Raw genomic sequence first — 14,517 nt, 5'->3', positions numbered from 1 at the left:
TTTGATGGAAAACGGGCTGTTTAATACTCCACATCTGAAAAGTTGGGATGTTGCGAGGTGACTGACTTTACGTGTCACCACTTTGTTGCACCATTGCACCTCAGCACAGCACGCATGGCTACAGCACGCGGTAGAAATGACTTGGCACATTTCTCAGTGAGGAAATGGAAACATAGTGCGACATTAAAGCTTATGTCAATTGATTGTTGAATGATCATAAAACGCAATCGAAATTAAGTGAGAAAATGAGTCTGACACATCAATGCCTTTACGTATCATTTATTGAGTCTTACAAAGAACAAAGTACAAAGTATTTAAGGCTACCCGAAGCTTTAGAGGAGCCCATTTCACCAGAGACACTATGAAACACCCCAACAATTAGAAAAAGTCCATCTAATGAGGGAGGGTATGGGGAGGTGGGCTGGACTCTTAATATTTTGCTGTTATCTTAAATCATTCATACAATTTCAACTTGTCAGATTTTGATCCATTAGCAAAATAAAGATATCACGAAATGCAAGTGTGTTCTTTAAGAAGTCACATGAAATGCAAACTGACTTGCAACTTTACAGCTTAAAACTCAAACATAAAAAAGAGAAAAGAAACCACAAAATATATTCATATTCAGGAAGGACTCTAAAGGGGTCCATGGACCACTTCAGTTTGAAGTCTGTATAAAAGATGCCCAATCCTGATGGGGGGGGGGGGGTTTGCTTCACATCCAATATAAAGGTAATCCAATTATTATTTTTCTTGAAGCACTAACCAGTCTGCTGAAATCTCCTGAAAGTCAGGTTTGGGCATCTGTTGTGTTGGCAGCAGCCCCATGATTGGGGATGGTGGGACCTTGAGACTATGGAGGGAGGGTATATTTGGCTGATGGGGAGGCAGGGACCGAGCTGGTGTGTTTGTGGGTGTGTGTGTGTGTGTGGTTACTCACCTACCATGTGTGCATGGACTGCAGGTGCAATGCCCTACCTGCATTCTTGTGTGTTTTGTGGCTTACCACCCTCTTTGAGTCCTTAGAGCAGAGCTCTCCCTTCACAGAGCGGGCCGCAGCATCTCAGTTTTGAGTGCACGTCTCGTCTCTCGCCTTACTGGAAACACTTCAAAAAACACCAAATGCCACACAACAAGCCAAGGCAACAATTTCTGCATTCCCAATCTATATGGTTCGGTGTGTTTCTTTTCTTTTCGACTTTTAGGGTCAGTCTTAAGGTTAAGACAGCAACAATCGTGCTTGCACTGACATGAACGTATTCAGCCTTTCATTTGAATGAAGTGATTCACACTACATTTGGGAGAAACAAAATGGACCCATTATCATATGTAATGTTTTCATGTGAATGCGTCTTGCTTACAGACATTGTGTTCTCAGAAGGCTTAAGAGACCTTGGTCAGATGTCATGGAGGATAAGACACTGTGTATATGTCTGATGGACACGGAAAAGGTAGCGGACCTTGACACGGTCGTCCTAGGTTGCCATGCCAGGATTCCCCTAGGTTATGTTTTTTGTTGAGGTACGGCCGACTACATAGCTCTTTGTATGTGTGGCGGTCTTACGCACCTCTCGGGTCCTTGTGTGGTGGGGAGGTTTCTGTGGCAGTTTTTCTTGGCCTCCAGCATTATGGATCAACTCTGCAAACATAAAGCGGGCCTGCCTCAGTGGGCAGAGCCTTCCAACAGGAGGGGTTGGGATCAATAAGGGGAGGTGTGTGGTCAAAGTGCAGGCGTGGTTGGGGGGCAGCGGGCTTTACCTTTGCGGGGAGTGCGTCCGTGGCACTGTGCGACTCTAATTCTCTTCCCCCCGGTCACACTCAACATGGCATCCATGGGCCCAGCAGCCATTTTAGCTGTAGTTAGCGAAAAGGGAGAACGTGGCTGGAAGAGCAGTAAAAGTAACAGTCATGCACTACAGAATGAACATATCACAGACACAGCAGCAGCGACATACAGGTTTACATGTGTGTAGGCCTGGTGCTGTGTGTAGAGCTACGCCACCGCCACCCTCCACTCCCACTTCCACCCTCACCCAGACAAGACGGCAGGACTAAATAGGATGAAGCCAACTGACATTTCAGTACTTGTTGACGTTTTCAATTCATGCCGGTCAGTAACTGCATTGTTTTTAAGTTCTCATGCTTTAGGGGGTTCAGTGTGAGGCCAACTAAGACCTTACAGGAATTGCTTTCAACAAAAACATTGTCATTGCATGTGACTAGTTATGGCTTTGAGATATCCTTATAAGCAGTAAAACGATATAGTCACATGTTATGACAATCTTGTATACCTTTCTACACTTGCCTATTACAATTCATATGACAGAGGACCCATCTGTAAAGATGGAACTCTCCTAAATGCATTGTTGTGCTCAACTGTGTAGATCATACCAAAGACTTGAGATCATTCCAAAAGACTCCTGTCTATTCAACCTATTTGCAGTGGACATTGCTGGAAACAATAACTTTGGGCTTGATGTTTTATGGTAAGGTATGATGTTTTAATTAGAATATTATGCCAATGGGCACAAGGTACATATCATTTATTTTAAGCACTTCATTGTCCTTTATTCTAAAAACCAAATTTTTACTGTGACGTTTAGTGTCAGCCACAACGGCTAAACACGTTTCTATTCTTTATATTCGGGAGAAAAAAAGATGGGATAATACAGCTCTCAGATGACGCTGTGACATGTGTGATGGTGAGAGTCAAATTGAAGTAATAAAAATGAAAACAGGACATATTGACAGTGGTTTACGTAAGGCCTCCCAACTAAGAAAGAATGACATGAGAAAGAAAAATAAAACTTCAAAACATCCTGCTCTTTTCAGACATGTTGACCAGGGTGCAGAAGATGAAGACATGCTCACCAGCAGTAAGCATGGACAGCTCTGCTCTTTAACCATTTGACAGCTATGACGTTACACTCTTTGCATCACGCAGAGTATAGGAAGTATAGAAGTCAGAAAAAAACATTATGCAAACGGATGCCTGATAAAATTAGTCCTCCCCCTCAAGGCATGTCCAATAGATTGATCCCCTCTAGAGGTGTTTCGCCCCTTAGCAATGGTGATCGGGAAAAAAAAAAAACAGAGGTTTGGTTTGTTTAAAGGGATGTGCAGACCATGAAGTCTGCACTGGAAGGGAATGTGCTGAATTGTGTGTATGAAGCAAGTTTGTGTAGGTAGGAAGCAGAGGCTTCAATGAAAATGGCAGTGGGTTTGTTGATGTGATGCAGTTAACTACGCCTGACCCCAGAAGCTTTTTCCGACCCCAATAAAGACAATTGGACAAAGCGACTACAGTATGTAAGTGTGCGACACCGTCCTGTTTGCAACCTACGCTGGGGATGATATCCCAAGTGTTCCCTGTCAAATGGTCTGGCACACACACACTCACACCACCACGTATATACACAGGTCCTTCACTAAGCATCCCTCATACCTGTACTGTCCTTTAACATGAATCGTTCAAATACTCAAAAAAAAAATCTTGGTTCTAAAACTAGAAACAAAAATGTCTACAATGAGGAGCAAAAGCCAAAGTCTAGCTCACACCTACAGCAGACAACCCTAAATCTCCTTTGGAGTCCTCAGTAATATCTGTACGATGGTTTAGTAAGCAATGGTACAGACACTTGTCACATTATTTAGAAGGCACATTCAGTGGATATTTCTGGCCATGTGTATTGAAAGTCAATGGTAATCAAATAAACCAAATTCAACTCCAAACCCCAATCCTCAGGCAAAAGTTCATCTGGTCAAACTAAACAACCAGATGGGTCTAGACAGCAAGAGGGCGGCCCACTGTGATGGTAGATATCCACCATAGAAGTTTAGTTCGTCTGACCTTTAGGACTCCATGGATTTTTTTTTTAAGGATGTCATTACCAATTCAACTCTCACTTCCCCATACAACTCAAAGCCACATACACTGCTCTTATACAGGACCAGTGACAAATATTCAGCATTTGTACCCCACTCACACACTCACTCGCTCACACACACACAGCTGATGTGATAAGACCTATCGGTAAGGGGGTTCTGGTGTGTGTAAGTGGGAGTAGTCAGGACGGCGGAGGAGGGGCTCCTTGTGTGATGGCGGCGGCTCATACACGCTAGGTGAGGTGGCAGCGCCAGGCACCATGTAGTGCTGCTGGACATCCATCATGGGGTTCATCATTGGTTGCTGCACAGGGGCGACGGGCATGGGAGGCGGCGGCGGCGGGTAGGTGTACTGCTGGTACTGCTGGTACATCTGATACTGCTGATACTGTTGGTACTGCTGGCACTGCTGGTAGTACTCGGCGTAGCACCTGTGGTGAAGACAGGAGAGGGTGATCTCAGGTGTAATCAGACAGATATAAACTTTATTGATCCCCTAGGGGAAATTCAAGAGAAACACTCCTAAAAGTATGTAATCCAAAGTAGCGAAATAAAGAAAGTAAACAAAAAGCAAAAACACAAAGACATCGAGCTACAAGGATTGCTGCCACTCTCGTTGGCGCTGGAATTACGACTAATAATAATCAGCTAGCCAAGCTGTAACCTGAATGTAGTTTGTACGGTGATGACTAAAATGTATATATTGTTGGGATATGTAAATAACATTGATTTTAGACCACTTTGTGACATGTACTGTTGTGTGCCACAAACCGAGTGTCATCATATACTGTAGTCTAGGCCTGCAATACGAGCAAAGGACTTGGGCGACGACGTTCAGTTCGACAACAGTATTGTCTAACTTACAGCCTGTCAGGATAGCTATTTCTCCTGGACGATATATGGTCCAAGAAAATATGAAACTGAAAACGGCATTTATGGAAAGGCACTAACTGCGTAACCACTGACATAATCTATGAAAATTATTATTTTATCAGATTACCAGCAATGCCATTTTAAACTAGGTAGCAATTGCTATTTAGATAGACAAGTCAAACAATTTTGAAGGGGTAGCCAAGAGAACGGCATCTAAATCTAAACAAGATAAACGTTTTCACCACAGATTTGCACAACACAGAGATACTAATACAAGCACTGTGATTGGGTGATACAGCTTGCACTGCTGAGAGACGCATCCACAACAGCAGCTTATACTTTGAAGACACCAATGTGCACGAGCGCATGTCTTTTCTGCCATCTTCCGCTATCTGGCGAAGTACACTCAGGCCTTCAGGTTAGTCTTTGCTATATTTTTTAACACTTCAAACGCAAATCTACAACAAATACATTGTTACACAAATGTAAGCACAATGGTTGGGAAGTGATTTATAGATGTTTCTGTTTTAGATTTTGTAATCCTCAAATATCAAAATTATTTGCCATTACATTTTCTGTTACTTACACATTTAATTTTTAAAGATATTTACATTGCTGCCCCCGCCTCCCAAATCCATACTTGGACTCATTCATAGGTAATTACTGTAGGTTTAGCAGTCATGCATCAGTAAAAGGAAACTACAGAAATGTATGGTGTAAGGCAGTGGCTGAAATTGCTCAATGGGTACCTGGTGATTGGGTCCTCATCTACACATGGAGCTTCCTCTGGCCCACCGGGTGGTGTAGGAAGGAGGGCACGCCTTGCAGCTCGCTGCTGCTGCTGTTGCTGCTGCTGCAGCTGTTGAGGTTGTGATGCAAAAGGTTTTGGAACTGGATCGGGTAAGAGGGGGGCATTGCGTCGCACTGGGCTACGACTGCGGTCCCTTTCTGGCGGTTTCGCGACGGCCTGCTGCTCCGCAAGAACCTGTTGACCTTGTTCAAAAAAACGTGCACGCGCTGCTTCAAAGATGGCCTGGGCAGTGGAGTCTGCACCATGGGCTGTAGCGGCGCTGTGGAGGGCAGGGGTGGCGTTGTACGCTGGGTTGTCTACAGCAGCAGCGGTTGGAGCTTTTGCTACTGCCGGATTGTACTGACTGCTGTAGCCATCTGTGGCGTCGTTTTGGTCTTCCACTAAGACCTGATCTGCGACCGACCCATACACCTGGCTGGCAAGGGCTCCGTAGACGGCCGCGCTGACCGGCTTGCCATCGCTGGTGCCGCTCGTCAGGTTCTTCAAAGCCGTTAACGTCGGATCGAAGCTTGTGGTGTTGTAGAAAGAGTTGTGCACACTCTGCTGCACCTGGAGGGGAAGGCCAGCTGCAGCTGCTGCCGCCGCCGCCAGAACAGCAGCCTGACTCTGGTGGTGCTCCATGGAGGCCTTCCCGGCTGGGCAGTCACCTGCATAGTGGCCCAGCTTTCCACAGGTGACACAGGGGATCATGCAGGTAGTAACTGGCTTGCTGGGCTGGATCTTGGAGAGCTCCACAGAGAGTGGGCGTCCCTTATATGTCGTTCCATGGAGAGCTTCGATGGCAGTCAGAGCATCTTCCCTGCGCTCCATATGAACAAAGGCATAGCCTGCTGACGATGACAGTCTGGCTGTGAAGCAAGACAAGATTAGTATCACTACAGTCAATATCAATAGCTTGTGTGGTTTGAAACAATACAACCATAATCACATTACGGAGATAGTTTTCTTTATTTATCATCGAACTTGTCAATATCGATCTAAACTTTTTGGATTGAAGTTTAGAACTATGCATTTTTCCAATTCTCTATACATTTCCATAGTATACATAGCCTAACACATATATTAAAATGTGTTTATTACCAATCCTCCCCATTACATAGCTCTATTCAAGAAAAGCAGCAAATCAGACAATGGCTTACCTTTAACTTTGTCGCATTCTATTACTTTGCCGAAGGTCTGGAAAAGTTCCTGTAGGTCCTCCGCAGTGCACATGGCGCTCAGGTTGCCCACAAACACCTTGGTTGAATTTAGGGGTCTCCCTCGCGATTCCTCCACCACTAGGTTTCGGCCTTTGAACTCACGGCCATTTAAATCGCGTATTGCGCGGTCTGCCGCCCCATCTCCCTGCAGATGCACAAAGGCAAACTGCCTAAGAACACTACAGCCTACAACTTGGCCATATGGAGCAAATAAAGTCATCAGATCCTCTTGGGAGGTGTCCAACGCAAGATTACCCACAAAAAGTTTCACCGCGTTGTTCCTATCCATCGCATCTACACCACAGCACACCTGAAGGGAAGAAAGTAAAAGTCAGTAATCACACACGCTTGACAAAAAATGTGTCCATGCCAAATGTAACTGTTCAAACCAAAAAATATAGCGCCAAGTCTCATTACAACGCCACATGTCCACCATTCAACACGTCGCTTCCGTCGTTCAGGACAACATGCGCAAAAACTAGGCTAGCTAATGTTGGCTAACCCGTTGTTGCTAACTTGACATTCGTTAGCGCGACGTAATTTATTTAAAACATGTACATCATTCAGTTATCTTTAACCACACCGTCGTTGTGTCTTTAGTCAAAACATTTACTAAAACTGTAAACAGGATGGTTGTCGTTTCTATGTAACAGTACCTTAAAGAGATATGTTAACGTTAGCCGACTGCTAAGTTAACGTTGACTTTTGCGGTTAACGTTTACCAACACGACATGGTTAGCAGCTAACAGTTAAGGTTGGCTAGTTATCAAGTTTAGTTGGAAGATTTTCTTTTAATCGCGATTTACTCACCGTTTTAAAATGATACGTCTCCGTCTAATCTTACCAGTTCAAATATAACTATGGCGAAGTAAACTAAGGATGTATTACGTCAGGAAACCTGGCTGCAAACGTCTTGTTTTAAAACGTTTAACGTTAAGGTTGCTAAGGTTAGACGTGTCCCTGTACGTATTGTAATGTTACGTGCAAGCATACATTGCCTATTAAGACAGGGCTATGTAGGGTTATGTATTAGTGGTTTCTAGGCCTAAAATCAGTTGTACTCCGAATAATGTAAGCTAACATCGTTTTCAGTTGCCAAACTAGACAAACATTAATCAGGAGGTCTAGCTAGCTAAACTACCAAGGCAAGTAAAACAGTTAACGTTAGCTATAAATGCTACAAAGAATTTCGGCGCGGCTTGCTAGCTAATGTTAATGCTAGCTTAGGAACCGCATCATCAATGACCAAGGAAACAGTTATTAACATCAAAAGAGTAACACATATGCCTCGATCACACAACAATACTTTACGAACAATTTAAAAATACTATTAAGAATGAAAATACATTCTGGAAGGATCGAAAATTCACTCTATGGCGGCCTCCAATCTTACCCGAGGCGGTGCAATATATCCACCATCTAGCGACAATGTACAAGCTGAAGTAGCATTTCCGGTTAGAAGGAACGCTTTATGAATCGTTTAGAAATTCGTGCAAATAAAAGCCATAAATTCATACATATTTTCAAAATGCAATACAAATACATATACGCTATGCAGCATGTCAATCGGAAAAAATGTTTGCAGTTACATCATTTTACACATAAGGGCCTATGGTTCATGTGCTCCTAAACAATAGCCTATAGTGGCAAATTGCAAAGGTGGGGATTAATTCCATTTCAATTAAAGATAAATACATGAATAAATAAATAAAAACAGTAAAATAAAAGTAAACAATAAAAAGTAATTTCAAATACACACAGGAGAGATATTCTATTCCTTGTGCTATAGGTAGGGGGTTTCACACAGGGACCAATCTAAAGCCTATTTACAGTCTAAACCAAAATCACTAACTAATCACAAACAAAAACAACAAACAAAACAGGCTTCAAGGGCATTTCACTGCATGGGGTTATCAAGCAGGCACCTTCCTTCATGTGTTTCATTTAATTAGGCCCATGACACTTCCAGAAGGCTAAACAGTGGTATCAGATTCTCTACTAAAGTGTGATAAAGAGGAGAGGAAGGGAAGATAAGGCAGTGCATGGTAAGTGTGTGTTAGGTTGTTAGAAGTGACGTTTAGGATAGGAGGTATCCTTGGAAGAGTTGGGCCTTCAGTTCTTCATTTCATTTCTGCCAATATTGGTGCAAGGAATTTATCTGTCATATTATATATAGTAGCAACCACCGTATAAGTATAACCATATCTATTTATAGTTGATCCTTGCTGTTATTTTAGAATGAAGTACTTAAGGTGTGACCCATTACATATGTTCCCTGATATGCAACACCTTTCTTGTCAGCCATGGTTTTGATGCTATTATGTTGTTAGGCTGTTTCCTTAGTTTCACACAGACTTGTGAGAGTGAGATTCCTGACATAAATCTCTTCTTTTTGAACTCAATACTTGGGAGACAGCTTATTGACACACCTAGCCCTTTACCAGAAGATCACATAAGCCCAACCTGTGACTAACAGTTCTATTGTGTGAGGGGGGAGTTTTGTTTTAGCAAGCAAATTTAGCGGAACAAATCCAAATTCTTTCCCTGCACCTTGCATTGCAGGGAAAATCCTCTTTACCCTTGTAAAGTGTTCAATGTTTGCTAAAAGAAAAAATATGCTATTTATTATTTTTCCTAACTCAAACTCATTGGCCTTGGCTCATTATGTGAAGAACATAAAAAATAACTTATTTTCAATGACTGCACACAGTACACCCCACATAACTATTACATAGTGTAATAATTAGGTGCTATGTACCTTAACTGTGTCCTCCTAACTGGGCCTGCTGTGTGTGTGTGTGTGTGTGTGTGTGTGTGTGTGTGTGTGTGTGTGTGTGTGTGTGTGTGTGTGTCTGTCTGTCTGTCTGTCTGTGCGCCTGTATGTGTGCGGAAATGTGTGCCTGCTATTCCCACACAAAGTTACAAAATTGTTACATTTCAAGTACTTTCACCTGTTCTGATTAAGTTCTAAGAAATAAGCACCAATAATGATCAAAAATCTTGTAAACATCTGTTAATTATTTTTACATAAATTGTAAATAAATACAAGGGTTAATCCAGGTAATGTTCCCGATAACACCAAATGCCATTTGGCTGTGTTCAAAATGATATTGGCCTGTTATCTCATAGTCTATCCACCACTAAATTCAGGTGCATTCATATATAGAGCAACAAACCCTTAATACAGTATGCAACTCTGCATATTGCAGCTATAGTCCTAAATTACATTTACATATGATATATAGTATTTATCTTGGATATACACAGAAAATGGTGACTTTCACCTATGACTCATTATAGGTGTTCATGTACAGAAAACTGATTATGGAAAAGAGCATCTCATTTTCCATATTCATTGACACTGAGTCTTTTTCTCTGCTCACTTGATTTGTTTCCTTGTTTCGAATAAAAATGTTCATAACTAATTCATCCAAATCTTATTGTATACCATAGTCCATATAAATCCATATAATGTTAATTTTATCATAACAGTAATATCTGTGGAGTTCAGCAGTATACTGTAAGAGATTAATGTGTGTGATGTCGACACTAAAGCTGTAGCCTACTACATTATACAGCTGCTGTAAAAAAATATAATAACATTTATTGTGAAAAGGTTGTCATCTCGCCACCCCAAGATTTCAGCATGATGCAAATAAAACTCAAAACGAAATACATGCTACAATAAGTCCAAAACAAGTATTGGCAAAAAACCTAGAGCATGAAAATAAATTAATGCATTCTCTGGATTTTCTGATCATCATCGCACACACAAAAGGTTAACATTTTAAGGATCTATGTGTCAAACGCTTTTCTGTCATAAACTTTGTACAATTTGTACAACCAAGGATGTGAGATTATCCAGCAGAGATTTTCTTTGAGAATAGCTGGAACAGCCCACTTACATAAGAGCACACAGAGACCCCACCGTAGCTTAGACAGACTGCTCAACAGCTCAAGCAGAGACATGGAGAAGGAGGACAGAGACTTCAGGTATCTGAGATTATCATTATTATTTTTTTTACCATCATGTATTGATTCAGCATTTATGTTTTCATGTGCTGTGCACAGTGCAAGGCAAGGCAAGTTTATTTAAATAGTGCAATTTTAATGCACAGAGGCAAGTCAATGTGCCATAAAAGCAAAAAAAAACACATAAATAAAAGTTAAGAGAATAATTTAATTTAAAAGATTTAACAATTTTCTTTTTGATTTGATTAAAGTCTTTCCTTTCTGCGATCAAGAGCCACTCGAGGGTGACTTAACATGACTTGAGACGGACCCTCCAGAATTATTGGCACCTCTGCTAAAATTGACTAAAAACCAGTATAAAAAATAATCTGTTGGTGATTTATTGTAATCTCACAATGACAAATAGGAAAAATCAAACCTTGAAGGGAAGAGAATTATGGTGGAGGGGCTGTGCTGTTGTGGGGCTGTTTTTATTCCCAAAGGCCTTGGGAACCTAATTAAAGTGCATGGTATCATGAACACCAGGAAAAACTAGAACATTTTCAAAGGAAATCTGTCAATCTCTACCAAGACACTAAAAGTTGGTCATGATTGGATCATTCATCAGGTCAATAAACCAAAACAAACATCCATATCAAAACAAATATGGTTTGCTGAACACAAAATCAAATCTTCGGACATTGCCATCCCAGTCCCCTGATTTAAACTCCATAGAAAAACAGTGGGGTGAGAGGAGAATGCACAAGTGTGGACCTAGGAATCTGGACGATCTTGGGAGATTTTGTAAAGACGAATGGTCTAAAATCCCTTGCTTTGTATTCTCCAAATTTACAAGCTGTTTTATTGGCAAAAGGGAGGCTTAAGAAAGTATTACAAGCAGGGGTGCCAATATTTGTGAGCAACGTGTTTTTGTAAAAAATATTTATTTCTTTATGAGATTTTCCTTTTTCTCAAAATAAATTTGCTTCCCTTCAAGGTTTTACAAAACATTGTAAAAACAGTAAAAGACATACAAATAGAATAAAAAACAGTAAAAGAGCAGTGATCAGATAAGTACAAGTATTTGAAGTGCAGGAGGTGACAGTAAGTGACTGGGTTTGTCTAGCTACATTTGTTAGGGAAACTATTACATTTGGAAAGAAGCTATTATGCTTATTTGGTTTTGGTATTTAGGTTATTGGCAGAGCACCACTCAGACAGATTCTGCACTTTCTGTCTGTAGGCGAACTCGTCCCCTATAAGTCCTACCACAGTAGTGTCGTCTGCAAACTTAATGATAGAGTTAATGGGGAATGTTGGTAGACAGTCAGAGGTGTATTAGTGAATACACCTTTTGGGGCAGCCGTGGCCCACTGGTTAGCACTCTGGACTTGTAACCGGAGGGTTGCTGGTTCGAGCCCCGACCAGTGGGCCGTGGCTGAAGTGCCCTTGAGCAAGGCACCTAACCCCTCACTGCTCCCTGAGCGCCGCCGTTGAAGCAGGCAGCTCACTGCGCCGGGATTAGTGTGTGCTTCACCTCACTGTGTGCCATTTGTGTTTCACTAATTCACCGATTGGGTTAAATGCAGAGACCAAATTTCCCTCACGGGATCAAAAAAGTATATATACTTATACTTACTTATACTTATACTTAATAGAGGAGAGGGCTCAGCATACAGCCGTGAAGTGAGCCGGTGCTAAGTGTAATGGTGGAGGAGAGGTGGGGGCCAATTCTGACAGTCTGTGGACGATTTGACAAAAAGTCTTTTATCCAGCTGCAAGGGGAGTCCGAGGGTCAACAGTTTGTTTATCAGGATGTCGGGGATGATTGTGTTAAAGGTGGAGCTATAATCCACAAAAAGCATCCTGACATAGCTGTTTCTCTGTTCGAGATGGCTCAGGGCTAACCTGACTCTTGCCAGATGAATTTCGTTCTGCCTAGCTCCACTCATCCATCTGGGATCGATCCATTGGAGTGGTGTTTCAGAAGGCTGGGCCTTATCAAAAATCCTTGCATATGATTGGATAAGCCACTTGTCCGTCATCTATTGACGTGCTACTTCAACCACTCACATCGAAGCCAACTCGTGACACTGAGAACAGTCTCACAGTCGCTTCTACGCTACGTCACATCTATGAAACTCTGCATCCTGATTGGTTCTACCATAAAATCTGGTGCCGAAATCACTCTCAACGGAAGCGATCCCAGATGGATGTGAGTGGAGCTAGGCGGAACGAAATTCATCTGGCGAGAGTCAGGTTAGCTCAGGGCAGCATGGAGAGTAATAGATAAGGCGTCATCTGTAGATCTGTTAGGCCTGTATGCAAACTAGTGATTGTCCAAGGAGTGAGGGAGACTGGATTGCACATGTATGAGTACCACTCAAAGCACTTCATTATGATATCACCCATAGCCTTTGTGCGCGGCCAACGTTCTATGAAGGGGATGTTCTGGGCCATGGGCTCCTGGCCGGCTCTGTGGTCAGCTGGTGGCTAGGGCTGGTGCTGTACACCACCTACATCAGCTTCCTGAGGATTAATCGCATCCAGAGGACGCATGGCCTGTTTGTGCGAAGCTTCTATGAGGCACCCTTCATCGACCAGTCTTTGCTTCTCAACACAAAATTTGACATTCCCAAGATCAAAGAGGAAAATATCAAATATGTGTACACGTCCGCTTTTATTAGTACTTTCATTAAATCTCAATAAAAGTGAATTGATTTAGCCCTATATGTTAATTAAGAAAATGTTGTTTTCCCGACAGGGGAAAGGAAATGACCATCTACCCGTGTGCTACTATGTGGCATGAGACTTCTGATGAGATGATGGAAATGGTCACCTCAATGTTCAGGTATCTCAACCTTAGCAATGACGGTTTGGCTGAAACCTGCTGACTAACTAAACTTTGTTTGTAAATAAATATAACACACAATGTGCTCTTTGAAGGTTGGACAAATACAGGCCGAAGACAAATGTCTTCAAAGACGTGAGCTTTGAGTCACAGGAAGTGTACAGGTAAGACTCCACCTGTGGCTGTGGTCACTGTTGTCAAACTAAAGATACTAAAAGGCTATTTGAATCGTATTACTCATTCAGTATATTTCACATACAGGATTTCCAGTAAAAATTGTTTCGAGAGAAAAAGCCAATTGCAAATCAAAAACTCATCCCTACACCCTATGGTGGACAACTGCAGTACACATTACCACAGGGCAACACACTGACAGTTCACTTTAAGGACAGACAAAGAATTAGGCACAAGAAGAGATGGTCTCAGGTAATTTCTTAAACCAAAAGTGTGTGACCATTACATGTGTTTGCAACTAAGTTATAAGTGTGTGTGTGTGTGTGTTTGTGTGTGGCGGGGGGGGGGGGGCGGAGGTGTAGTATTTCAGTCAGTCAGTCAGAATGTTAAGCATTGTTATGCTTAACAGAGTAAGCAGCTACACCTCTCACGTCTCCCAAAGATAATGTACCTGTACTATCTTCTGGGATAGAAACTCCACAGAATCTTTTATCAGGATTATGAGAGTGGTATGGAAAGGGTCACCGAGGAGGAAAACCTGAAGGTAGGGGACAAACCATGCAATCACTTCACAAGCACAGCTCCATATCAATCACACCTGCAATTTGTCTATTTTTATTCAGTTTTATGTTTGTATGTGCAACAGCAATAAAGCTGAAAGTTTGATGATGGGAGATGGGGGGTATATCACCTTGCCCTGCACACAACAGTGGCGGACAGTAATATTTGTACATTTAAAAACTAGATTTTTTAAATGTTGCTACTACACCTAT

General features: G+C 42.0%; 1 protein-coding gene across 6 annotated transcripts; it reads right to left on the bottom strand.

The window, feature by feature from the left end:
- Positions 1–263: 263 nt before the first annotated feature.
- rbm14a (RNA binding motif protein 14a) lies at positions 264–8,226 on the bottom strand. 6 transcript variants are annotated; one of them, XR_006031751.1, is made up of 6 exons: positions 8,162–8,226; positions 6,709–7,078; positions 5,508–6,417; positions 4,116–4,316; positions 1,759–1,882; positions 264–1,639 (listed from the first exon to the last, which is right to left on the bottom strand). XR_006031751.1 is itself a non-coding variant. In XM_042091575.1 (5 exons), exons 2-5 carry the CDS (start codon positions 7,055–7,057, stop codon positions 1,861–1,863), a joined length of 1,482 nt encoding a protein of 493 aa, XP_041947509.1. In that variant the 5' UTR covers positions 7,058–7,078; positions 8,162–8,226; the 3' UTR covers positions 264–1,860. The 6 variants fall into 6 exon arrangements, 4 of the variants coding, with proteins under 4 accessions (XP_041947509.1, XP_041947510.1, XP_041947511.1 ...); XR_006031752.1 differs by having other exon boundaries at positions 1,759–1,854; XM_042091575.1 differs by having other exon boundaries at positions 264–1,882.
- Positions 8,227–14,517: the final 6,291 nt, after the last annotated feature.

Source organism: Alosa sapidissima, chromosome 5 (assembly GCF_018492685.1).
Source record: "Alosa sapidissima isolate fAloSap1 chromosome 5, fAloSap1.pri, whole genome shotgun sequence".
NCBI lineage: Eukaryota > Metazoa > Chordata > Actinopteri > Clupeiformes > Clupeidae > Alosa > Alosa sapidissima.
The sequence above is the reverse complement of the archived record's forward strand: the minus strand, read 5'-3'. Positions and strand labels throughout refer to the sequence as shown.

Excerpts from the sequence above, each read along its gene's own strand:
- rbm14a (XM_042091574.1), bottom strand. The coding sequence starts at position 7,057 with ATGGATAGGAACAACGCGGTGAAACTTTTTGTGGGTAATCTTGCGTTG. Across the intron at positions 6,418-6,708 it reads AGAATGCGACAAAGTTAAAG|CCAGACTGTCATCGTCAGCA; the intron begins GTAAGCCATTGT and ends CTTGCTTCACAG. Across the intron at positions 4,317-5,507 it reads GATGAGGACCCAATCACCAG|GTGCTACGCCGAGTACTACC; the intron begins GTACCCATTGAG and ends TCTTCACCACAG.